The sequence below is a fragment of the Lycium barbarum genome, chromosome 1, assembly GCF_019175385.1.
Source record: "Lycium barbarum isolate Lr01 chromosome 1, ASM1917538v2, whole genome shotgun sequence".
Lineage (NCBI taxonomy): Eukaryota > Viridiplantae > Streptophyta > Magnoliopsida > Solanales > Solanaceae > Lycium > Lycium barbarum.
This window is the reverse complement of record NC_083337.1, coordinates 156646757-156671293: the sequence shown is the minus strand read 5'-3', so window position 1 is coordinate 156671293 and position 24537 is coordinate 156646757. Positions and strand designations below refer to the sequence as shown.

The window sequence follows — 24537 nt, the reverse complement described above, 5'->3', positions numbered from 1 at the left end:
TAAGGGTATTAAAGTCGTTCAATATTTAAAGGATATTTTGATCAACCAACATTTATATTCATGTTTTTAAAATAATACTAGTCTCTACAACGTGCAGTTGCACGTTATTCCCATTCAGTCTAAATTATAGAAAAAATATTAGATAATATTATTTGTTATTGTAAATATTTATTTTATAAGTTACAAAAATCATACTAATAATATAGGTTGTATCTACTTAATACTCTTTGAAATTGATGTTCTCGGTATTTATTTATTTTTTATTTATTTTTTCCCATATAGAAAACATGTTACGACTAAGATAATCCAATATTAGATATTAAGTAACCATATTTTTATTTTTTATCATTTACAGATATAAAAGTGTTGAAAATTGCTATTAAACGAAATTAATCTAATTAAATCGGGAATATAATTCATAGAAGAAAAAAAAAAGGAGATCAAATTGGTAGTAAGTTAGTAGTAATAGACGTACAATAAGAGATATGATTAGTAACTTTATTAGTTAGTAGTAATAAATGTTCTATTAGGTAGTTCAATAAAAATAGGATTCTTAACGTTAGTGGTAATAGGATAATAGTAGTTCAATAATAAATAGGATTAGAGCTGATTGAGGGTATAAAAGTCGCTCAATATTTGAAAGATATTTTGGTCAACCAACATTTATATTCATGCTTTTAAAATAGTACTAGTCTCTCTGAACGTGTCACGCACGTTATCCTCTATAAGTCATAACAAATTTTAGGTAATGTTATTTGAAATTATATACTCCCTCCGGTCTAGAATAATTGATGTTTTAGCCTCTAAAAGTTGGTCCAAAATAATTTTTTTCACAAAATCAAGATGGTATTTAATTCTTTTTTCCCGTATTTGGCCTTGGCGCATTCTCACATCCCCACGATAATTGTGTCAACCTAAGAAAAGAAAATCATAATTTCAAAACTCTTTTTAATTTTTAGGAATAAGTAACCAGAGGGAGTATTATTTATTTTATGAGGTGCAAAACTATTATTAAAATGTTGTTTTTGGTATATATCTTTTATGTTTTTACTATGTGGAAAAATTTGTTATGACTAAAAAAAAAACCAACAACAGGAATTGAGCTAGTAACCATATACTGTATTTATTTTTATTGTATACTAAAAATCGTTATTAAGAAAAATTAAAAGAATATCAGTCATTTATTTGTGGAAGAAGTAAAATATATTTTGATAAAAATATACGTGTTAGCATTTCGTATATAAATAATTCACGCAAATTATAGGATAAACGGTTTCACTCATCATAGATGAGAACTCATAGTTTTCCTGCGATCCCACTCTACAAAGAATCCTAGTTTTCCCACATCCTCCAAATACACAAATTGAAACTCAGAAGATGTCACAAATTAACCTTAAATTCTAGTTCCTCCCTCGTCCTCCAATACACAGTAAAAGTGATATTTGACAATATAACTATGGTATATAACGTAAGATTTGTGAATATACAAGATTTGTTGAATGCACTTGTTACCAGAAAAGTAAACTTATTGCATGGTATCCATAGTTAAATCCTAAAACAACTCATGATCATCCAGCAAATTTGATTCTATAGATGCTTACCACATAACTTGTGAGACATAGGAGAAGGAATTTTGAAATTACCTGAGATCAATGGTCTACACGTAAAGATAGGAACAATTTCCAGTAGGATCATCTATAACACAAAGATAAATTAAAAACTTTAATAAATCCGATCAGCATTACAAGGGAAAAGTAATACGAAAGCCAAAATCTTAAAGAGAAAAAATCGGTAGGTTACATGCAATTTACATGTATGTGATGCATATCTAATCGTACTAAGGTTTTTTTTTTTAAGTGTTTCAAGCGGCAACCGTGAGTGCAATATGCTGATGAAACGTTTTATATAGATTAAAGTGTTCGTGTCCAAGTGAAATTAGTATGGATTTGACACTTTAGAAAATTCGTATGGCATAACAATTGGAATAGCCGAAAGTTAAAACAACACTCTCTTCAAATTAGTAGTGGGATTCATATTCCAACAAAAAAGTTAAACGGCTAATATTAGTTGACTTTGGCGTCCTATATATATTATAATAGTCCTAAATACGCTAATTTTATCCACCATGATGGATTTATATATTGAAAATTTTTAACTTTGAAGGCCAAAAAAATCATCAATTTTTCCAGCATAATTTGATCCATCAATATTTCGATTTTTAATATTCGTATTTTTTATCCTAATGCATGTGTACCATGAGTTAAAGTCCTAATAGGATACAATTTTTTATCCTAATATGTATCATTCTAGCTGTATCCTTTCCTTGTATGTCTGGTCCAAATTAATTAATGAAATAGATAAGGGTGTAATTCAATATTTAAAGGATATTTTGGTCAACCAATATTTGTATTCATGCTTTTAAAATAATATAGATAGATAGATATAGATATAATATGATGATTAGATAGGTAATCTTCTTGATAAATACTTCCTGTCTCAATTTTTATGATACTTTTTTTTTCTATATAATAAAAGTATGTCACCTGTCTAAATTTTAATTCTTTGTAGCACTTCAAAATTGAAAACAAAAAACGTGATGTCAAATTATTTTACTTTCTAAATGTTAATTCTTTTACTTGTAGATAGAAAAGAAATCGTAGAGTACACGATGAATTTGATATCAGACCAGGTCAAGTAGGAACCGTGGAAAAAAGACAACTTGTTTTGCTTAGTGTTCCTAGTGTATAGAAGTATCTTTTTTCACACTCGTGATTCTATATAGTGTTTTTAAAAAAATTACAAGCATGTAAACTCCTTTGAAATGGTTACAAGCAATTTTACATTTACATAAAAGATACAGCACGAATTCAAGTATATCTCAGAATCTCAATCCTACATGGATTCCTTTAAATAGATTTCCATTTTCCTAATCTTGAAGTGACCAAATTATAGATCCTTTCATGATAGAAGTCAAGCTCCTTAAACAAATCAATAGAAAAGGTTGCTGGACCAACTCATAGATGAAATAAAGTAACAATATACATTTCTCGGCCTTTTGGCAAAGATCAAGTGTAGTTGAAATAAAGTTACAAATGGTACACGAAAGCACATGCAAATGATCTATCCAGGATGTGATTACTAGAAAACCAGACCACCCTTTCAGCTCTTCTCCAATTAAACGCATCCACCAGAGTTTGATGATTATGTAATCAATTTTAACAACTTATACTGAAATGTATTGTTTCCCATAAGCAATATCAATTTTCAGTAGGCACTTGATCAGTGAGCACACGCATTGTAACATAATCTCTATGGAGCAGTACTCTATTGCTTCTATCTGTACTCAATCACAGTCTCGTTGAAAAGCAAAAGAAACTGAGCTGATTCTTGAATTAGTCTTCAATGCCCACTTTTAGAAGTTTATCTCACGTCTCTCAGCAAAGAACTTACCACTCAGAAACTGGTCTGAGATAAGAGCAAGCCAGACTGCAGTATCAGCAGCGACTTCAGGAGATGTATGCCCAGCCCACGCAGTCATGGCAGTCTTCACCCAACCAGGGCAATAGCAATTCATATACATCTTATGACCCTCTGGCCGGTCTGAAAGTATCCTCGCCATTAGCCTGGTGTAAGCATTAGCAGCAAGCTTTGACAATGAGTAGTCAGTAAACACTTGTGGCCATCCCCCAGATTCCCATGTTCCATCTTTCACTTGTTCCAAAAATGTGTTCATGGTACTATCGATCAGTTCCTCTGACAGGGAATCCACATCCTCCAGTTGTTGTCTCAAGCTGACATTTGCTATTCTCTGGTGGGCATCAAGCAAAAGTAGATCATTTGCATATTAGAGACCTCAAGTAGTTGTTGCTTTGGATGAATAACAAATATCTCCTAATAAGCATTCCAATCAGGGTGAAGTATCGAGCAAACTTGATTTCGAAGTAAACGAACGAAAAGGAATATTCTTGCAACCCCTAAGTAGGTGTATATGAAGCTCAAAATTAAGGATTCATTTTGTTGAGACGGAACATTAGTGTTTCAGAACAGAAGACACTGGTGGTTTACACAAAGAAAACCTATAACTCACAACATCTCTGTCCATACATAAAAGGGAAGCTTATGGGACATGAGTAGTGTTTGAGAACAGAAGACACTGGTGGTTTACACAGAGAAAACCTATAACTCACAACATCTCTGTTCATACATAAAAGGGAAGCTTACGTAGACCATGTATGATATTTTATGCACTTAATCTAACTGTCATGCCATCACATGAACCATAATAAAAAATCATCCAGAAGAAATAGATTCCACTTCGGGAACCTTGAGGAATTGCTAAAAGAGTGAGCAAGATGGACAAGGACAATAAGAGTGAGAAGATTAATAAGAATGAGAAGGAACAATAAGGCACTTACATTCCGTCTGCCATTAAGTCTTCCCAATCGTGAGGTCACATTAACAATACGAGCCCCCAAAGGAGAAGGCCTCATTAATGGAATCATAGCTTTAATCATACTTTTGGTGCCAAAGTAGTTGGTCCGGATAACGGTTTCAGCAAATTCCACTGAATTATCCGTGCCAAAATTGAAATTGACTCCTGCATTATTGATCTGAACACTTTCGTATCATTAGCCGAAAGGAACAGGTTTGCAACTGAACAGGTAAAAGTGATAACAAAAAGATTGTAAATCTTGCATCAATTAAATAGCAGTAAGTTATTGAAAACTAATCTGGTTGTACATGCTACCAGTGCTAGCCGATAATCAGAGAATAAAGTAGATGGAGTACCAATATATCTAAACCGCCATATTTTTCTCTTATCCAATCGGAAAATGTTTGAACTGATGCTAGGTCCACAATGTCCAATTGATGAATTACCACATTCAAACCTCCTTCTTGCATAACTTTCACAGCTTCTTCACCAACACGAGTATCCCGTGATGTAAGAACTACCGTTAGGCCTTGTGATGCCAGTTGACGAGCAATTTCAAATCCAATTCCTCTATTTGCACCAGTCACGACAGCAATAGTGTCAGATGACCACCATCTGAAAACCATACGCCGTCTATAAGTGTAATGCGCAAAATCAACAACCTAAGGTAAACCAATTTTGACAGGATGAACCATATTCTATCTTGATAGTTATGCTGTTGAAATAGTGATAATCTAGAGCTTCCCAAAACTGATAGGAACAATTAGTCAAAAGAATGTCAAAACACTTTGGAGCATCATATTAGTTCATTACCAAGACTGATTGGCAAGTGAATCAAAGAACTAATCATTGACCCATGATACGGTCAGTTTATGTTATGATTCAAAGGAACTCTTATAATCTGGTGCATAGATGAAGTACAAAGCCAGCTTGTGAAGAATGGAAGAAAACCAATTGTACGCCAAATCAAATTATCTTCATAGTTCTTTTTCTAAATCTGTTATTAAGCTGATTATACAATCAACGATCTCATTATTCCCCATGTAAAACTTCCAGAGCAAACATGCAGAATAGATGCACCAAGCATAACAGGTTTAGGTTTCTATTCCTCGAACGAGGTTCTTAAAACACCTTCACATCTTTGCATTTCTAATTTCGTGGAAGCAAAGAACATACATTTACAGAATAATATGGTCACCCTATTAGAGTTCAAAACTGCAACGTTTGCAATGCAGAGCTGTTTGTCCAATAATAATAAGAACACACGAACAATCTTCACCTAAAACACTTCTCAAGATACTAACTATATGTGACAATGCACTGCCTTTGGGTTTGTCATCTTAAAGCATGTTTGGAAGTTAAGGTGCTTCAGCATATGTCACTTATGCTCCAGAGCAAGTTTCCAATGCCAAACGGAACCATCTCCAAAGGCATAAGATGCTAGACTATCCCATCATCTACACACTGTTTTCTCTCTTATTAATATATCTAAAAAAGGAAGACACTATGAGCCTGTTTGGATGGGCTTAAAAAAAAAGCAGCTTATAAGCTGAAAACAGCTTATAAGCTACAAAAATAAGTTGGGCTACCCTAACTTAAACAACTTATAAGCTGCTTTAGATAAGCTAAGCCAAACAGGTCCAATTAATATTTTGGGCTTATTTTAAGCACAAAATGACTTTAAGCTGACCAGCCAAACACTCAAAAAGGCTAAAAAGGCAGCTTATAAGCCAATCCAAACGGGCTCTATCTTGATTTTTTCTAAAATCCTAGGCTTAAATTGCAGGGTAAAATAGGCTCTTTGAAGCACTTAAGAATTAGACTTTGACTGGTTATTTTCCCTCTGAATCAAATGCAAAAAAAACATTAATTCAGGCACGGATATTTCGACTCAGTTAAGGACAAAATGCAAAAAGCTTTTTTATGGACCAAAGGGCAGTTCAATTAGACTGTAATTACGACTGCCTTTCATATGGAATAGTGTCTCGGGTACATTCTTGATGTTAGACAATTTAATTTAGAGAAAGAAAAAAAGAAGAGACCTTTGTTGATCAGAATAAGGAATAGTACGAAGATGAGAGATTTCCTCGCGTCTCTTTTCTCTTCTCTCTTGCGCCCTCTCCTTTTTACCCATTTCTCTTCTCTCTTGAGCTATTCTGCACTTTGGTTCAGCCACTACTCATTTCCAGATTTTGCTTTAGAGCGAACCCTCGCATTCATATATACTCCTATCTCTGCCCTTTTCTATTTTTCTTTTCCGGTAGTTTTTTCTTTTAAGCTCTCCGTAAAAATAAAGAGAAACTTTTTAAAAAAAAAAAAATACAAAAAATGTGCTTCTACTTTTTAAACGAGTTCTATTCTAGGTGTTGAGTCTGTTTTTAGTAGTTTCTTTTTCAAACGAATAATTCCGATCCCAGATTGGAATAACAATGGGAAATGTTATTGATTTTTCGTTAGTGGCACTTGAACTAAACATCACTTTATATTCTTGTTCTATTTTGTGTCGTTTCTTATTGTGTTTAGTTGTTATGTTTGTTTTAAAAATAAAGTAAGTACCACTTTTGGTCCATATTAACTGTTTTTTAAGGAGACATTTAATAGATCTAATAATAAAAGTAGTATTCCTTACTTGTATGGGTTTTGTTCAACATTGTACAGTTTCCTTTGGTAAATAAAATCGTTAATTATATAAAAAAGTAGTATTCATTTCTCTCTTAGAATCAATTGATAATTATTTTACTTATTAAATATTAAAATGAATTCGAAAAATAATAAGTAATTATCTTAATTGGTTGAAATAACAAAAATACAAGGCAATAATGAAGATAGAGAAAGAGTTTGGAGAGGGAGCTTAATTTATTTTTCTTACAAAATGAACTGAATTAACTTTCTATTTATAAATGTTGCTAAAAAGCTACTTGTACATTTATTGGGACCTACTTGCAAGATTATTTGTCAGCTGCAAGCTGCTTATAAGTTATTTTATTAATTTGATCATAAAACTGTTTGCAAAGTTATTTGTAGCTACTTAGGGCATTTAACTATAGGTGACTCTTAAGTCTTTTTATTGAGTGGAGGTGACTCAAGTTTTAATTATTGAGTGAAGGTGATGTTCTTTTATTAGTGATTAAGAGGTTTTGACCTTGCCCAAAAGTTTTCATTTTGACACTTTGACCCTTAACTTTACTTTTAACACTTTGCCCTCAAGTTTTATTTTTAACACTTTGACCCAACCAATATAATCCCTAAAATACCAAAATGGGTCCAAAAAAAAAAGGGTGCCAATAGCCGCACCTGTTTTTGCTCTTTTCCCTCCACTGTTCTTCTTCTCCTTCCTCGGTTCGTTCGTCCTCCTCCTTCTTCTTCTTTTTCTTCTTTTCCATCCGCCTGTTCTCATTCTTTTTCTCCCTCCATTCTTCTTCCTCATCTTCCATTGTTGTTTCCCCTGCTTCTTCTTCATCCATTGCTGTGCCATTTTGAAGAATCTGCTCAACAAAAGAAAAAACTAAACCACCAGATTTGCAATTTTTTTGGCTGGATTTCGTTAGTGTTTACATGGGCATTACTTCATAAGTATTGCTGCTTCCCCTGCTTTTTCTTCTTCCATTGGTGCGGCATTTTGAAGAATTTGCTCAACAAAGAAAAAAACGAAACTAACAGATTTTGCAATTTTTTGGCTGGGCATTACTTCAGAAGTAATTTCCGCTCATTTGGTAAGTAAAATATTGCTATTTTGTTTCAATTATTTATGTGGGTTTTGCTGCTGATTTTTCAACAATTTACAATAGCAATTGTACTTGATGCAACAAGTGCTAAAGCTGCTGTATAAGAGCTTCTAAATTTTTGCAACAACTATTGTAGTTTCTGCAGAAGCTGCTATAGTTTATGCAACAACTATTGTAGTTGCTGCCACAATTACAACAGATTATGTAGTTGTTGCAACTTCTATACTAATTGTTGTTAAATACGTAGTATAAATAAGTTGCAACAAATTTGTGAGTTGTTGCAAGTAGTGTACTACCTGTTGCAACAAGTATCTTACTTGTTGCAACAACTCACTGATCCGTTGGATTCAGCTTCAGTCCAACAGAACCCAAAAACTGGACCCAAAAAACTGTAACTGACTCCAACAGATTAGTTAGTTGTTGCCACAAGTGTATTACCTGTTGCAACAAGTAATATACTTGTTGCAACAACTCACTAATCTGTTGGACATCTTCAACTGTTTTTGGATTAAACGGAACTCAAAAAACTGAAGCTGACTCCAACAGATTAGTTAGTTGGTGCAACAAGGATAGTACTTGTTGCAACTAGTAATCCACTTGTTGCAACACCTGATTCATCTGTTCCAACAAGTCATTAAGTTATTGTATTTTGTTACTATACTGTCATGACCTTTTAAAAAAAAACAAAATATATTCAGGTAGCATTAATGGGAGACTCAATAACAATAGATGATGATTGCCATGGCGAATAGATCGAGAAAAATAATCGATATATTTGGCGATGCAAGGGTAGTCACATGTTAGAGACGATAGCGATGAGTGTCCAAAGAGATGTTGTGTTTGATGATTTTATGAACTTAATCATCACCTATTGTAAATTAACTTGTGAACTGAAAGATCTTGCCATCACTTACATGCATAACTCTTTTGAAAACCAGAGGGTCTTGCCTTTTAAGATAACCGATCAGGATCGTTTGCGTACTTATTTGAATGATGTAGCTAGGCCCATTTTAAGGGTATACGTGGTTGGAAGCCCGGTAGAGAACCATAATTTAGGTCAAGACCAACAAGATGTGTTAAATGATAAATTAGATGGGGTGGATATGGATATGGATATTCCAGATAATGCAAGTGGGGGTGAGCCGATTTCTACACCCGAAGTTGCGAGCAATACACTGTGTTCTACACAATCTTCACAGTGCAGCCATGTTCAAGATGATGAAACAGGCTTTTATAAAGGAATGTCATTCAAGAACAAGGAACAACTAGCAACTATGTTGAAACTTGCTTGCGTGAAAAAAGATTTTACACTCAAGAAGGTGATTAATTCGTGCACTGTGTATTACTTTAGATGTGTACATCCGGAGTGCAAGTGGTGGTTGAGGGCTATGAAGCTTTTAAGTTCTGACAGATTTTGTATTACAACCTACGTAAAGCATCACACATGTGGTTCTGAGCATATTACTAGCCATAATCCACACGCCACAACGAAAGTCATTGGTGAATACTTCAAAGATAGGTTTCCCGACGGTAAAGGCCCATCTATAAAAGATATGAGCCAATCATTCCGCACAGAATTGGGTTGTAAGGTAAGTTATTGGAAGGTTTGGAAGGGCATGGAGATTGCAAAATCTTTGACAAGGGGGACACATGAGCACGGGTATGCAGTGCTTGATGCGTACCGTTATATGCTTCGTTCCGCAAATCCAGGAAGTAAGATGGCATTAAAGGTTGATGCTAATGGGAAGTCCAAGTACTTTTTTGTAGCCTACAAGGCTTGGATGCTTGGTTTTGCGCAAACAAGAAAAGTCATAGCTGTCGATGGGACATTCTTGAAAAGCAAGCACGAAGGAGTGTTGTTGTCAGCCGTGGCGCAAGATGCGGAGAATCATGTTTTTCCTGTGGCATTTTGTGTAGTGGACAAAGAGTGTGATGTCTCATACAAATATTTTTTTTAACAAATGAGAAGCTTTGTAGATGATACCAAAGAGTTGTGCATAATTTCTGATAGGCATCCAAGTATCAAAAAGGCAGTTTCAATTGTCTTCCCTTTATCTCATTATGGTTGTTGCATGAAACACCTTGGGGAAAATCTCCGAACCACCTTTCACAATACGAAGGTCGTATCTCAGTTTTATAAAGCAGCAAAATCGTACAATATAGATTAGTTCAATGACCATTTCAATCAAATCATAGATACCGTCCCTGGGGCCGCCGAACATCTTGAACGTGTTGGATTCCACAAATGGAGCAGGGTATTATTCCCCTGAAATAGGTATTCATACATTACTTTTCCAACAAATAACACATCTGTTGGAACAACTAACTCACTTGTTGCAATAGGTAAGTTAGTTGTTCCAACAACTCACTTAGTTGTTGCATTTTGTTATGACACGGAGACAATAACTGAAGCTCTCTCCAACAAGTAACACATCTGTTAGAACAACTACCTCACTTGTTGCAACAGGTAATTTAGTTGTTCCAATAACTCACTTAGTTGTTGCATTTTGTTATGACACAGAGACAATAACTGAAGCTCTCTCCAACAAGTAACACATTTGTTGGAACAACTACCTCACTTGTTGCAACAGGTAATTTAGTTGTTCCAACAACTCACTTAGTTGTTGCATTTTGTTATGACACAGAGACAATAACTGAAGCTCTCTCCAACAAGTAACACATCTGTTGGAACAACTAACTCACTTGTTGTAACAGGTAATTTAGTTGTTCCAACAACTCACTTAGTTGTTGCATTTTGGTATGACACAGAGACAATAACTGAAGCTCTTTCCAACAAGTAACACATCTGTTGGAACAACTAACTCACTTGTTGCAACAGGTAAGTTAGTTGTTCCAACAACTCACTTAGTTGTTGCATTTTGGTATGACACAGAGACAATAACTGAAGCTCTCTCTAACAAGTAACACATCTGTTTGATATTTAACCAGCTGTTTGATATTTTCCAACAGCTGTAATAGTTTGTACGTTAAGAATTACGTTATTTTTTATTTTTACAGGTATAATCTTATGACGTCAAACATTGCTGAGTCGGTGAATTCAATGTTCAATATTGAAAGAGAATTTCCCATTACTGCTTTATTTGATGCCATAAACAGGAGATTTGCAGAAAAAAATTATGAGAGACGTATGGAGTTCATCGACTCACCAAACATCTTTGTTCCTTCAGTTGAAAAAAAAATTTCAAAATTTGTCAACTTGGGGAACAAGTTGTTAGCCCATCAAATAGCCAACTACAAGTTCAGCATCATCGGTCACGGTGCAGTTGCGACAGTCGATCTGCAAAGTAGATCTTGTACTTGTAGAGTTTTTGACCTGGACAAAATACCTTGTCCACATACAATGGCAGCGCTTCGTGTCCAATATGGTGACGACTTTGGAAGGCGGATCTATGACTACTCATCTCTATATTATAAGGTGGAGAATTACATAATTGCATATTGTGAGGAAATTTGTCCTGTGCCTTCTGAAGAATCTTGGGAAGTTCCTTTGGAGATTTTAGAGAGAGAGATACCTCCTCCATATGTTGATCCAAGCAAACCCAGAAGAAGGCGGACAAAGAGGAGGCGTGGAATCGGGGAATCATTTCCAACGAGGAAAAACAAATGCTCCTTATGCAAAACAGCTGGCCACAAAAAAAAAACATGTCCAAGCCTAAATGCTCCATAGTTGTAAATTGCATTATGCTTTAATAATAGTTATCTGTTGGAACTTTATGACATTGTAATGTTATTATTTCTTAGCATGGTAATTTATGTTTAACTTGTTCAAATCACAAATGTGTGTATTTGTTAATAAATTATTAAATAGTTTCCAACAAGTAATAAATCTGTTGCAACAACTAAGTTACATGTTGGTGTTTTTTCAACTAAGTTATGTGTTACAACTTGTGTTTTATCCAACAAGAGTAAGGATTTGTTCAACAACTTAATCACTTGCTGCACTGATATTATAATTGTTGCAACAGATTCTACATGTGCTGCAACAGATACTGTACTTTCTGCAACGGATACTATAGCCGCTGCAACAGATACTACAGTTGTTGCAACAGATTCCTCACATGCTGCAACAGATACTACACTTGCTGCAATAGATTCTACTTGGTTCACCCATATTTAGTGATCAACTACTCGATTCACCCATATTTAGTGATAAAAAAGGAAATCAACCATATTTAGTGATAAACAATGGAATACTTAATCAATTTGATGTATTTTGAGTCAGCAAAGAGAATCTCCTAAGTCAGCATGCACTAAATCGAGTGATCATTAGAGTGAATTGATGTGAACTACTCGATTCACCCATATTTAGTGATAAACAAAGGAAATCAACCATATTTAGTGATAATCAATGGAATACTTAATCAATTTGATGTATTTTGAGTCAGCAAAGAGGATCTCCTAAGTCAGCATGCACTAAATCGAGTGATCATTAGAGTGAATTGATGTGAACTACTCGATTCACCCATATTTAGTGATAAACAAAGAAAATCAACCATATTTAGTGATAAACAATGGAATACTTAATCAATTTGCAAGTACATTGTTGCAACAACTAAGTAAATTGTTGCAACAGAAGATCCATATGTTCCAACAGATTCCTTACTTGTTGCAACATCTTCAGCAGCTGCTGGATTATTTACAACAGAAGATCCATATGTTCCAACAGATGCCTTACTTGTTGCAACAACTAAGTAAAGTGTTGCAACAGAAGATCCATATGTTCCAACAGATTCCTTACTTGTTGCAACAACTAAGTAAATTGTTGCAACAGAAGATCCATATGTTCCAACAGATTCCTTGTTTGTTGCAACATCTTCAGCAGCTGCTGGATTATTTGCAACAGAAGGTCCATATGCTCCAAGATATTCTTACTTGTTGCAATATCTTCACATCTGTTGCAATATTTGCACTAGTTGTTTTATTTTTACCAACAATTTAGGTATTTGTTCCAACATATCTGTTACTTGCGTAAAACTACTGAAACAACTTAAACAATATATAAGGGTATTGAGCATAGAATATATATTTAACAAATTTACATAATGTTTTCATCCACCATAATTCAAATGCAAACAAAATATGAGAGAAATTGTTTAATGCAAACATAGTTTAAGAGAAATTGTTTGTCCCCACATTAGGGCTCCAACACCTTATCAATAATTCCACAAGCCCACCTCCATTGCATCCTCTCCACATTATTGTCACTCAATAAGGTATCGGGCTTGGTCATATTCGTGCGGGTAAGCAAAGCTTCAACAAAAGCAAGTGACCAGGAAGCACATGCCTTATTGGTCTCATTGCGGGGGATATCCTTCTTCCGATCAAACTTCCATGATTCATTCAGCAACTTTTCAGGTAAGTGTGAGAACATGCCACTCTGCTTTAGCAACTTGGGGAACAAATCCATTAACGACTGCATGTGGCAGAAAAAAGCACTGTCTTCATTACATAGGATGTTGCAATCATAAGCATTTATGATAACCTCCTCAATGATGATCTCAACAGTGACAAAATGGTTGTCATTAATATTCATGACAGCTATGATTCTTTTGGCACCAATCCACTCGCAGCCACCTGGGTAGGGCACACTACCTCTGGAAAAAGCGAGACCATCATCGTCCCACCTAAAGCGAGCAAGTCTTTCATCATAGGGCACGACACCCACATTTGTAGACTCATCGGACAACCCTAAGTATATGTTGCGACAGTGATGGTAGAAGTTGAGGTCCATGATTCTATCAGAGGAATCATAGTGCTCAGGGAAATTTAGCTGCCTCATACGCATCAGCAATAAGATTTCATCGACATACTGCAGTAAAAGTATCAAAACAGTCAACCACTTGTTGCAACAGGTAGTTAGAGTTGTTGGAACAACTAGTGATCTTGCTGCAACAGGTTGTTCACTTGTTGGAACAACTAGTTAACTTGTTGCAACAAGTTATTAACTTGTTGTAACAACTAGTTAACTTGTTGCAACAAGTTCATCGAATTACATGACTTGTTCAAACAACATACTGAATTATATAGATATATATAAGTGTTAAAGCTTACCCAATCCTCCCACCATTCGTGCATGTCTATCATAACCTTGAAGTCTTCGGCCCCAAATTCATGCATTGAGTACAATGCTCTCCCACTCTTTTTGGATTTGATCAAGGTTTCAAGCTTCTTTTTTTGGGAGGGGGTTTACACACTTGAAAAATATCAACTTTTTTCAGCACTTGTGGCACAACTTCAGCAGGAGGAGTAGCAATAGACTTCTGTGGAGTACTTGTTTTCCTTGCTCTACAATCAGCAAGTGCCTTGGAAATTATTTTTGCCCTCTTGCGAATCCCAATAGGAGTATAGGGTGAGCTGGGCTTTTTGGATGGCTGGACACCCCTCTTGGACATCAAACTCTTTATAGCTGAATTTGTATCTTTTTGTGCCTGAAGCAACACTTCAACCTTGTTTATCAGACCCTCCATTTTCAGCCTGCAAATACTGCATTCACAAGCACAAGAATACACCTTGAAGGAACCGGCACCAACTGAAGAATATCTACCCAACCTATAAGGGATATCTGTGGTATTCCCACCACCACCACTTTGGGGAGTATATCCACCACCACCACCATCATCATCTCTTCTTTTATCAGCAAGACCTTCCACTGCTTGTCTTGCAACATCAACAACAATATTAATGTCAACACCATCACCATCACCATCACCATCAGCATTAACATCAACAACATCACCAACATTAACATCACCATCACCATCACCACCACCGCCATCAACAACACCAGCCGTTATGATGGTTGTGGCTCCAGCCGATTCTTCTTTTATCCGATCAATCAATTCATCATGTACAGATTCTCTATGCCCTAAACTAACAAGACATGGCATCTGCACCTCTCGTTGTGTCGGGATAAGCCTTGGGTGCACAACCTACAACAAACAAATAGATATATTCAACCAATAAGTGTGTAATCTGTTAGAACAACCCCCACATATGTTCCAACAACCTCCTAGGTTGTTGCAGCATATTATTTAGCTGTTGGAAAAACCAAAACAGCTGATGCAGCTTCCTCTGCAACTGTTGTGATATTTTCCAACAGATTGTGAACCTGTTGCAGCAACGGAGTAAGTTGTTCCAACATCTTAGGAGTTGTTGCAACATATTCACTATCTGTTGGAAAATATCAAAACAGTTGTTGCAACTTCCTTAGCAACTATTTTGATTTTCCCAACATATTCTGAGGCTGTTGCAGCAGATAAATATATCTGTTGCAACAAGTAGTTACTTGTTATAAAACTATTCAGGGATATTTTCCAACAGATTCTGACTTACTGCTTCCTTGGGGGGGGGGGGGGGGTTAAAAGGATCAAGATTCATTTTTTTGTTGCTGTTTTTGGTAGTCAACCATCTGAGGATCCTTGGAAAACAAACTTCTTCCGAGTAGTCCCTGACTTGACTCCGTAGGTGAGGAATGGCTTCAAATGCCCAAGCCTATTATGCCACCAAAAATCAGAATAATCAATGAAGGAAAAGAATTTAAAAGATAAAATTGAAGAAAGAAAGTTTACCATGAAGGCCCAAGGGAAGCCATAGATGTTGGAAGTCTTCACATTAGGGTTCAAAGCTTTGGACAAATATTCAACAGTCAACTTAAAACTTTTATGATCCCATGGATAGTTATTGAATGCCTCATGATCCTCCGAGAGTTTAATCAAACCAAGTTGTATATTATTCTTTACATCCCTTGCCCAAAGAATAGAATTCACAAACCAAACTAAGCACAATGACTCCCTGTGCTTTCTTGACATAGTTTCTGACTTTAAGTCTGCTAGCAAATCCGCTACCTTGTAGCTCTTTCCAACAACATCCACTAAATCCAAATCATCATCAACCTTCGTTTTGCCTTTCTTGCCTGCCTTGGATGACTTGGGTGTCTTGGCTCCCTTCTTTAATGTAACTGTAGGAAGAGGCTGAGAAGGAGCATGACACCTCAGTCCGGTGATTATGGCAAACTCCTTGATGCCAAAACAAACTGGCATGTCACAGTAGTTTATCCATATCTCATCAGTTTTGCTGCAAATAATTCTTCGTTTGAGAAGACCATACACAATGGTCATTTGAAACCTTGCATTGTTGTCCTCAGGAAAATCTAGATACATGCCAAAATATGTGGCCCTGAAGAAATCCTCTAAGTCCTCCTCTTGAAGTATCTTCCTAAAGTAATCAAAGGGCTTGCCCATGACTGATTTTACAACAAGATCACCATTCAAATCACCTAGTTTATCCATCGGCATCTGCGCACGGAACTTCTCAATACTGAAAGTTTTGACAACTTCATCAGTGGAAGGTCTATTAATATCAGTCCTAATAGAAGAATCAACAGCCCCGATCGTCGACCTTTCAAAAGATGCAGTTTTATCCTCTTCATTGTCATCATTATTTACATCATCATCTTCTTCTTCTTCTTCTTCTTCTTCTTCATTGTTTTCTTCTTCTCTTTCTTCTTCTTCTTCTTCTTCTTCTTCTTCTTCTTCTTCTTCTTCTTCTTCTTCTTCTTCTTCTTCTTCTTCTTCTTCTTCTTCTTTATTTTCTTCTTGTTCTTCTTCTTTATCTTGTTCATCTACTTGATCTTCTTTACTTTCTTGGCCAGAAACTCCTACTTGAGAGGTTTCCTGTTCAGCAGTTTGTTCAGAAAGAATATTTGCCTGTTCAGCAAGATCATCTAATGATGCCCCCTTAGCTATTTTACTAACTGTAGATGATTCCTCCCCTTTTCTTTTTCGTGAAGACATTTTATCTGCACACATGAGATAGGCAAAAACACTTTCAATTGATTTGTGCACCATTTAAAGTAAACAAATAATGAATTTTTACAACAGCTGAAGCATATGTTGCAACAAGTGTGTAATATATTGGAACAACTCCATCATATGTTCCAACAACTTTATAAGTTGTTGCAACAGATTATACATTTGTTGGAAAATATCAATACAGTTGTTGCAGCTTCCTCAGCAACTGTATTGATTATTTCCAACAGATGGATAATCTGTTGCAACAACTGGTAAAGTTGTTGGAACATATGATTGAGTTGTTCCAACAGACTAATCTGTTGGAAACCATCAGAACAGATGCTGCAGCTTCCTCAGCAACTGTTTTAACAATTTTCAACAGATTTTAAATCTGTTGCAACAACATATTCACTTGCTGCAACAACCTCAACAACTGTTTGGGGTTTTACCAACAGATTACTCAGCTGTTGGGTAAAAACAAAACCTAAAAAAGGGAAGGCCCTTTTTCTTAAGCCTTACAAGGGCAAACAACAGGACAACAACATCAGGGGGCAATATCAGTGTATTACAATACACAACAATAAAAAACTGAACAAAATACACAACATTGCATAGACACCCTGCCCATGTTCTTCCTTTTCTTCTTTAACCAAATTTTATCATTTTCGTACTTTTATTTCAAAACCCTAACTTTTGAACCAGAAAAAACATTTGTTTCAATACAAACACACAACCATCACAAGTTAAACAAAATAAACCAACCTCAACTGTCAAACAAGTGCTGAAGTTGCTGCAATAACTTACTCAGCTGTTGGAAAAAATCCAAAAAAAATTCAAACCCTTTTTTTGAAACCCCAAGGAGAACAAGAACACAAACAGTAGCAAAAATCATAATTTCACAACCACATACACTACTTAACAACACATAAACCCCAACAAGTGGAACACATAGAGCAAATACGGGTTTTGTCAAGCCCAACAAGCCCTTTTTTCGAACTCCTAAGGAGAACGAGAACATAAACAACACCGGAAACCAGAATTTCACACCCACATACACTATTTACAAACACACAAACCCCAACAACTCAAACAAATACAGCAAATAAGGGTTTCTCAAGCATTGAACAACAAAATAAACAACATTGCAGACAAACCCATGTTATTCTTCTTCTTCTTCTCTGACCAAAATCATCATTTTCTCACTTTGATTTCAAAACCCTAACTTTAAAAGAAGAAAAAGTTGAGCGATTTTACCTGAGAGAAATGGAGAGCAGCAGTTCGTTTCCGAGTCGGCTTTTGAAAAGGTTGACAACGGTTTCAAGAAGCACATTTAGCAGTTGAGATCAATTTGTGAGTTTGAAGGAGTAGTTGAGATCAGTTCGTGTTTTGAATGAAGTTCGTGTGGTTTGATATTGGACCGATGTTGAGTTTGAAATAAATGGGGGGTTGAATTAAATGGTTTGAGGTCTTTTTTGTATTTTATAAAAGATTAACAAATTTGGCAAAATACATTTTCAACCTAATTTTCTTAATCCCAAATTTAATTGGGTTTTGACTTGATGCGGTCCCTACAAGTCACCTCTAGTAATTTCCAAACTTAAAAGACACCTTCAGTTAAAATTCGACTGTATTAATCCACGATTCATCGTATCCACGACATTAGGATAAATCTTGTTTTGTCAAAATTTTACATATAGGAGAGGAGAGGGAATAAAACAAAAAGTGTGTAACGACAATTCATATTTTTCCTTCCATTCCCTTGCTGCCGTTAAGACATGGAAAATAATGTCACTAAGAGCCCGTTTGGATTGGCTTATAAGTTGGCTTATAAGCTGTTTTCAGCTTTTTTGAGTGTTTGGCTGGCCAGCTTAAAGTCATTTTATGCTTAAAATAAGCTCAAAAAAATAATTGGACCCATTTGACTTAGTTTATCTAAAGCAGCTTATAAGCTGCAAACAGCTTTAAGCTGTAAGCCAATCCAAACGGGCTCTAACTCAGGGCTATTTCCAAGTGACACGTTTATTCGGGTGAATGGTGTCAGTTGTCGGCTTGTCGCCGTCTTAGCTCTACAACTTCTATATATATCCCAAAAAAAAAAAAAAGAAGAAAGTTCAAAACTCTTGTTTCAACTTTGGATTGGGAAATCTACGTATGCATTTCGAAGAAAAAAGCTCGTGCCTTTGGGTTCTGTTTTTGCTCTACACACCATATCAAGTGAGTTTCATTCTTAGCTTAGCATTCGACCATTGATCTTGACAGATAAAAGAAATATGAATATCATGCTGGCTAAGTTTATCTTTCATCTCTTTATGTTTCCTTTTGATGTGTTTGCTATGGATGAACATGTTTTCCATGAAAAAATAGTCAGTGTTTAATGAAGTGAGTTGAGAATTATGAGTTCTTATTTCAATTTCTATCTTGCCAAGCTTGTGGCAGCTCTGGTACCTGTGTTCGGTGGGAGATAGCAGGCACCATGAAATAAGTTGAGGTGTGCGCAAGTTGGTTCGGATACCACGGTTATGAAAAGCATGTTCTGTATGAAAAATAAATTTATATGGAAAGCGTTCTATGTTAGTGCCATTTAATTTCTATTCGGGTTAGCCTTGTAGGTGGTATGATGATAGTTTCTTCAATGGAAGTTTTTCATATTAGAGAGGGACATTAATACCAAAATCGTAGATTGAAGCATCAAGAAAGTGATATGGAGTTAGAGTGAGGATATGTGTAAAGAAAATGACTTCTCCAATTTCTCTATTGGTGGAAAACGTTTTCCATGGGGAAAAGATTTTCTACAATTCAAAGTAATCAAAATTTGGGAAATAATCTCGTACCAAAGACACCCTTTGCATATACCTAGCATCAACTGGCCTGTCTAATGTTTTCTTCAATTTTTGTTTAATCAGCGGTAACAAGATAGTAATAGACAAATGTCCATGAATAAAGTAATCTGTCTGGGAGGTATTGTCTGTTAGATGATAAAAGTTACAAGACCTTTTTAACTTACAGAAACTTCTAGAACTTAAACCTATGGATTTTTAATTTGTTGAAATAATGTTGTTGCCATATATATTAACAAGAAGTGAGTTGGGGAAGTGAAAAAGATGACATTCAATTCAAAATGCCAGTTGCTTGTGCTGGTTGTCCTGCTGCTAACAGAAATTGGGCCAAGTTTACAGACTCGACTAAGAAATGGAAACAAGGTGAAAACTGCCAGTTTCCTATCACCAAATTTTGTGCTCGAACCTGGATTAGTTGTTAACAAATTTTACTACAACATCGATTTCCCTAAAGGCCATATTGCTATCAAAAGTTTCGATGCTGAAGTAGTTGATGAGTCTAGGAATCCGGTCCACCTTCACGAAACATATCTCCACCATTGGCTTGTTGTAAGATACTATCAACGAAAAGGTTTGGAGATGTCAAAGTACCCAGGCGATCTGGGGTTCGACCAATCGGATTTTATTATAGTGAGGAACTCAGGACTATGTGAGAGGGATCTTTCTCAATATTTTGGCCTTGGGTCTGAAACTCGTAAAACAATAACATATGTTCCAGACCCTTATGGGATAGAAGTTGGTAATCCAGTAGAAGTACCTCCTGGATATGAAGAGAGATGACTGCTTAACGTACATGCAATTGAAACACGAGGCTCCGAAGATAGGTTGGGATGCACAGAATGCAGATGTGATCTTTATAATGTTACAAAGGATGAGTATGACCGAGATATAGAACCGAATTACATTGGAGGCATGAGATGTTGTCATGATGAAACAAGATGCAGAACAAGAGAAGGGTTTCAGGGTCCAAAAAGAAGTTTGTACCTGAAGTACACAATCAAATATGTTGATTGGCATGCTTTCATTATGCCTGTTAATATCTATATACTTGATGTCACTGATACATGGAAAAAGCGGGAATCAACAGGACTTATTTCAAGACATCACTGTCAGGTAATGAAAATTTCTAATTTGGTTATTTGCTTTCAATCACTCAATCCACTAATTGATGAATGAAATAAGAGAGCAATATTACTTATATAAAAAGAGCAATCCTAATTGATGCTTCTGTGTATAACATTTTAACAATGCCAGGAAAGATACATCTGGAGCCAGGAATTATGCAACTATTTGCCTATGTTATTACGTTCTGCAGATTATCTAATATGAGTGAAATATGAATGGTAATTGCATTCATAAGTTGCATGGTTTTGGAAGCCTTTATCCCCTAGATATTTGCAGCCAATAATTTGGTTGAACTTCTTGATACAGATTGAATATGAAGTCGTGTTCTGCTGCTGTTGCTAATAGTGGATGCATCCATACAAAAAAGGTAAGTGTAACTTTGCCTAATGGTGGAGATGTTATTTATGGAGTTGCTCACCAGCATGCGGGTGGGGCTGGTTCAACCCTCCTTGGAGAGGTACTGAGATGTTAAAATTTGTTTCTTTAGTTTATTCCATGACTTCTCATTTTCGTAATTTATCTACCTGGGATAAACTTTTTCTTGGTGATACTTGTAACTTTGATGGACTGTATCTTAGAGAGGTTACACAATATCAACACGTCCTGCTTCAAATGTATTTGAGCTGATGAAAATAATCAAATTATTGTTTATGTTTACCCTGCACGGTGCGGACTTCCCGATCTTTGTCTCCGAGGTTTCCTTTTCTTCCATCTCTTACGATCCGCCATCTCTATGATTTGATCCTTCATGTATCAGTCCCATACTTCTTTGATCTCCTTTTCTCCTAGCAAAAGAAAGGAACACATGCTTGGACAGCTTTTCCAGACCCAACAGTCAAGTTTCCTTGAAAACCAGTCTACGGATTAAGGACCTGAAGGAAGCAAATTGGTAGAGCTTAAGGCAAAGTTGGTTACAAGCGTCAAACTTTTATGGACTCATTTTGTTGATTCCAGTTGTTATCTTGCTTTGTTTCCTCTTTAATGTCTCTTTCTTGTTGTGTGGTTGAGATGATAATTTACTTAAAAGTCTATTCTGAGAAATATATGTGAATGGTTTCTCCTTTTCGAACTGCATAACTTGTAGGGAAGTTCTAGTAGAGTAACTTCCAAAAATTAGTTGATATGGTGTTGCCTTCCTTGAAATACAAATCCACACTCCATTGTGAGTTGATTATTGGATGGTAGTCCTTAGTCAATCTTCTTGGAACAAGGAAATTACACATGGAGCTCACAAGGATATGAGACCCTGGCTACTAAGTTCCTTTTCTACTAATTAAAACGGTTGTGTTAAGCTATGCAGCACTGCTTCCTCCCTACTTTCTCTATGTACGGTATATATCTGTATGGATGTATTAACAATAAAATCCTCAATTAACTTCAGTAATATGGTTAGTGAAGAAGGTAAGGGTAATGATTTGTAGCATATCTATTTGAAGTTGGTATTTCAATACATCAAAGGAAAGCGTGATCTGCTGCTTACCGTTTCTTGTTTCTCCACTAAAAATTGGTTCAGGATGGACGGGTTATATGCTCATCACTTCCAATCTATGGAAAAGGAAAGGAACCAGGAAATGAAGCTGGTTATATTGTTGGGATGTCCACTTGTTATCCTAGACCTGGCTCTGTCAAGATATCCAAGGGAGAGACTCTGACTTTACTATCAAACTATAGCAGTGATCAAAGGCATACAGGAGTTATGGGCCTCTTCTATATATTGGTTGCTGAACCGTTACCAAAACCAAGCTCTATCCTGCATTCTAGAGACAACGTAAGATCTTGCTTCATGTTCTTGTCTGAAATCTTTCAGGTCTGATGCAGTGAACTTTCAATTTATGTCTAATAGCTGAAAGTCAATATGGTCTGTACTTGTTCAGGTCAGGTCAATGTTTTGGCTTACAATCAACGATGAGTTCAATAGGCATATTCTCAACTTATATCACGTGTTCAATAGGTCATCCCTCCTAGTTAAGGTGTCTAGATGAATTTTTTTGTCAAGCTTAAGGGGTCTATGTATTCTGCACATTCATTTTATTAGTTGAATGGTCTTCTCTCAAGTTCCACGAAGGATCCTAAACTTAGTGTTTCTTGTTTCTGCAGCTCGGTGATATTGTAATATTACATAATGCTTGGGCCGTAGCAGTGTTTGGAATTGCAGCACTTGTTGCTGCAATTGTAACTTATCAACGTCAGAGCGAAAGAGAAGAAGAGTATGAATCTATCCTCTAATGTGAGGTTCTAGTTTCAGCTGATCTCTGGTGACCGGTATAGATCATAGTGTAAGCTGTTTCAACTCTAGTTGGATGCAAAGTTTTTAGGCAGTTCAACTGAAGTTGTTTAAGTCTATGGTGTGCTTTGGTATCTGTCTTAGTTTCCTAGCTACATGTAACGTATGTTTCAATTTGTTTGAACCTATTTCCTTTTTAATCCGTGTAAAAATAAATGATCTTTTTTCTAATTTAGAAACAAATTCACTTTATGAATAATTTACAGCCACACAAATTTTCAAGACTTATTTTAAACCACAAGTTTCAAAAGCCTTCCCACTTTCTTAAATATCGTGCCTAATTAAATGAGTTCATGTAAATTGAAACGAAGGAGTATCTACAAATTGGATACTGTTTGTTTGAGGAATAATTTTATTGAGTTGTAAAGCGAAATCTAATGCAATCGCATGCGCCTTCAAGGAGGAACAGACGTGACCAGTCTTTGGGCAGCGTGCAAGATAAGACGCTATCCACGGAAAGATCTGATCGACAACTAAGGGTGTGTTCAGTATTGAGGAAAACATTTTTCAAAAAATGTTTTTCAATTTTCTCATGTCCGTTTGGTAAAAAAATTAAAAAAATATTTTTTTTTTGAAAAACATTTTTCTCCAAATTGGGAAAAATAACTTCTCTAATAAAATAAGGAAAATAAATTCACAAATTCATTCCACCAACCACCCAACTCAATCCCAACCATCAAATCTCAACCCATCATCACCCCACCCCACCCTCACCCACCAATCCCCCGCCCAAAAATAATTTTTTTTTGAAAAAAAAGTTTTGACATTATTTTTGGTTTTTTGCACCCCTCAATCCAACCCCCCTCCGCAGCAATTTTTTTTTTCTTTACGCCCACCCCACCTCGCACCCTACCCCCTCATCCCTACGCCACCCTCCGCCGCCAAAAAAATTAGTATTTTTGAAAAAAATATTTGACCTTTTTTTTTTTTTTTTTTTTTTGCATCACCGCACCCAAACCTCGCACCTACCCCCCCCCCCCCCCCCCCAAAAAAAAATTATTTTTTTTGAAAAAAAAAGTTTTGACTTTTTTTTTGCACCCCGCACCCTACCCCTCCCCTCGGCAGAAAAAATTAATATTTTTGAAAAAAAAATGTTGACATTGTTTTTGGTTTTTTGCTACCCCAACCCCCACCCCGCACCCCAAAAAAATTTTTTGAAAAAAAAGTTTTGACATTTGTTTTGGTTTTTTGCACCCCTCCGCCCCCCCCCCCTCCCCCCCCTCCCCTCCAAAAAAAAGTTGACAATTATAAAAATTGAATGTATGCGTGGTTAAAAATTAAAACTTTTGGAAGGGGTGATGGGGTATTTTGGGGGGGGGGGGGG

The 24537-nt window shown here is 36.0% G+C and overlaps 3 protein-coding genes across 5 annotated transcripts; 2 read left to right on the top strand and 1 right to left on the bottom strand.

Moving 5' to 3' along the window:
* Nucleotides 1–2992: 2992 nt before the first annotated feature.
* On the bottom strand, nt 2993–6696 carry LOC132599331 (uncharacterized). The gene is made up of 4 exons (XM_060312657.1): nt 6475–6696; nt 4789–5047; nt 4416–4610; nt 2993–3808 (listed from the first exon to the last, which is right to left on the bottom strand). The coding sequence occupies exons 1-4, from the start codon at nt 6564–6566 to the stop codon at nt 3413–3415; spliced, it is 942 nt and encodes a 313-aa protein (XP_060168640.1). The 5' UTR covers nt 6567–6696; the 3' UTR covers nt 2993–3412.
* A 12367-nt stretch (nt 6697–19063) lies between these two features.
* LOC132599315 (uncharacterized) lies at nt 19064–23387 on the top strand. Of its 3 annotated transcripts, XM_060312645.1 has the most exons (5): nt 19066–20917; nt 21059–21147; nt 21236–21386; nt 22443–22697; nt 23027–23385. In XM_060312645.1, the coding sequence occupies exons 3-5, from the start codon at nt 21243–21245 to the stop codon at nt 23153–23155; spliced, it is 528 nt and encodes a 175-aa protein (XP_060168628.1). In that variant the 5' UTR covers nt 19066–20917; nt 21059–21147; nt 21236–21242; the 3' UTR covers nt 23156–23385. The 3 variants fall into 3 exon arrangements, with proteins under 3 accessions (XP_060168619.1, XP_060168611.1, XP_060168628.1); XM_060312636.1 differs by lacking the exon at nt 21059–21147 and having other exon boundaries at nt 19064–20917; nt 21236–21296; nt 23027–23387; XM_060312628.1 differs by lacking the exon at nt 21059–21147 and having other exon boundaries at nt 19065–20917; nt 23027–23386.
* LOC132616868 (uncharacterized) lies at nt 20069–20584 on the top strand. Its single transcript, XM_060331619.1, has one exon. The coding sequence runs from the start codon at nt 20069–20071 to the stop codon at nt 20582–20584; it is 516 nt and encodes a 171-aa protein (XP_060187602.1).
* Nucleotides 23388–24537: the final 1150 nt, after the last annotated feature.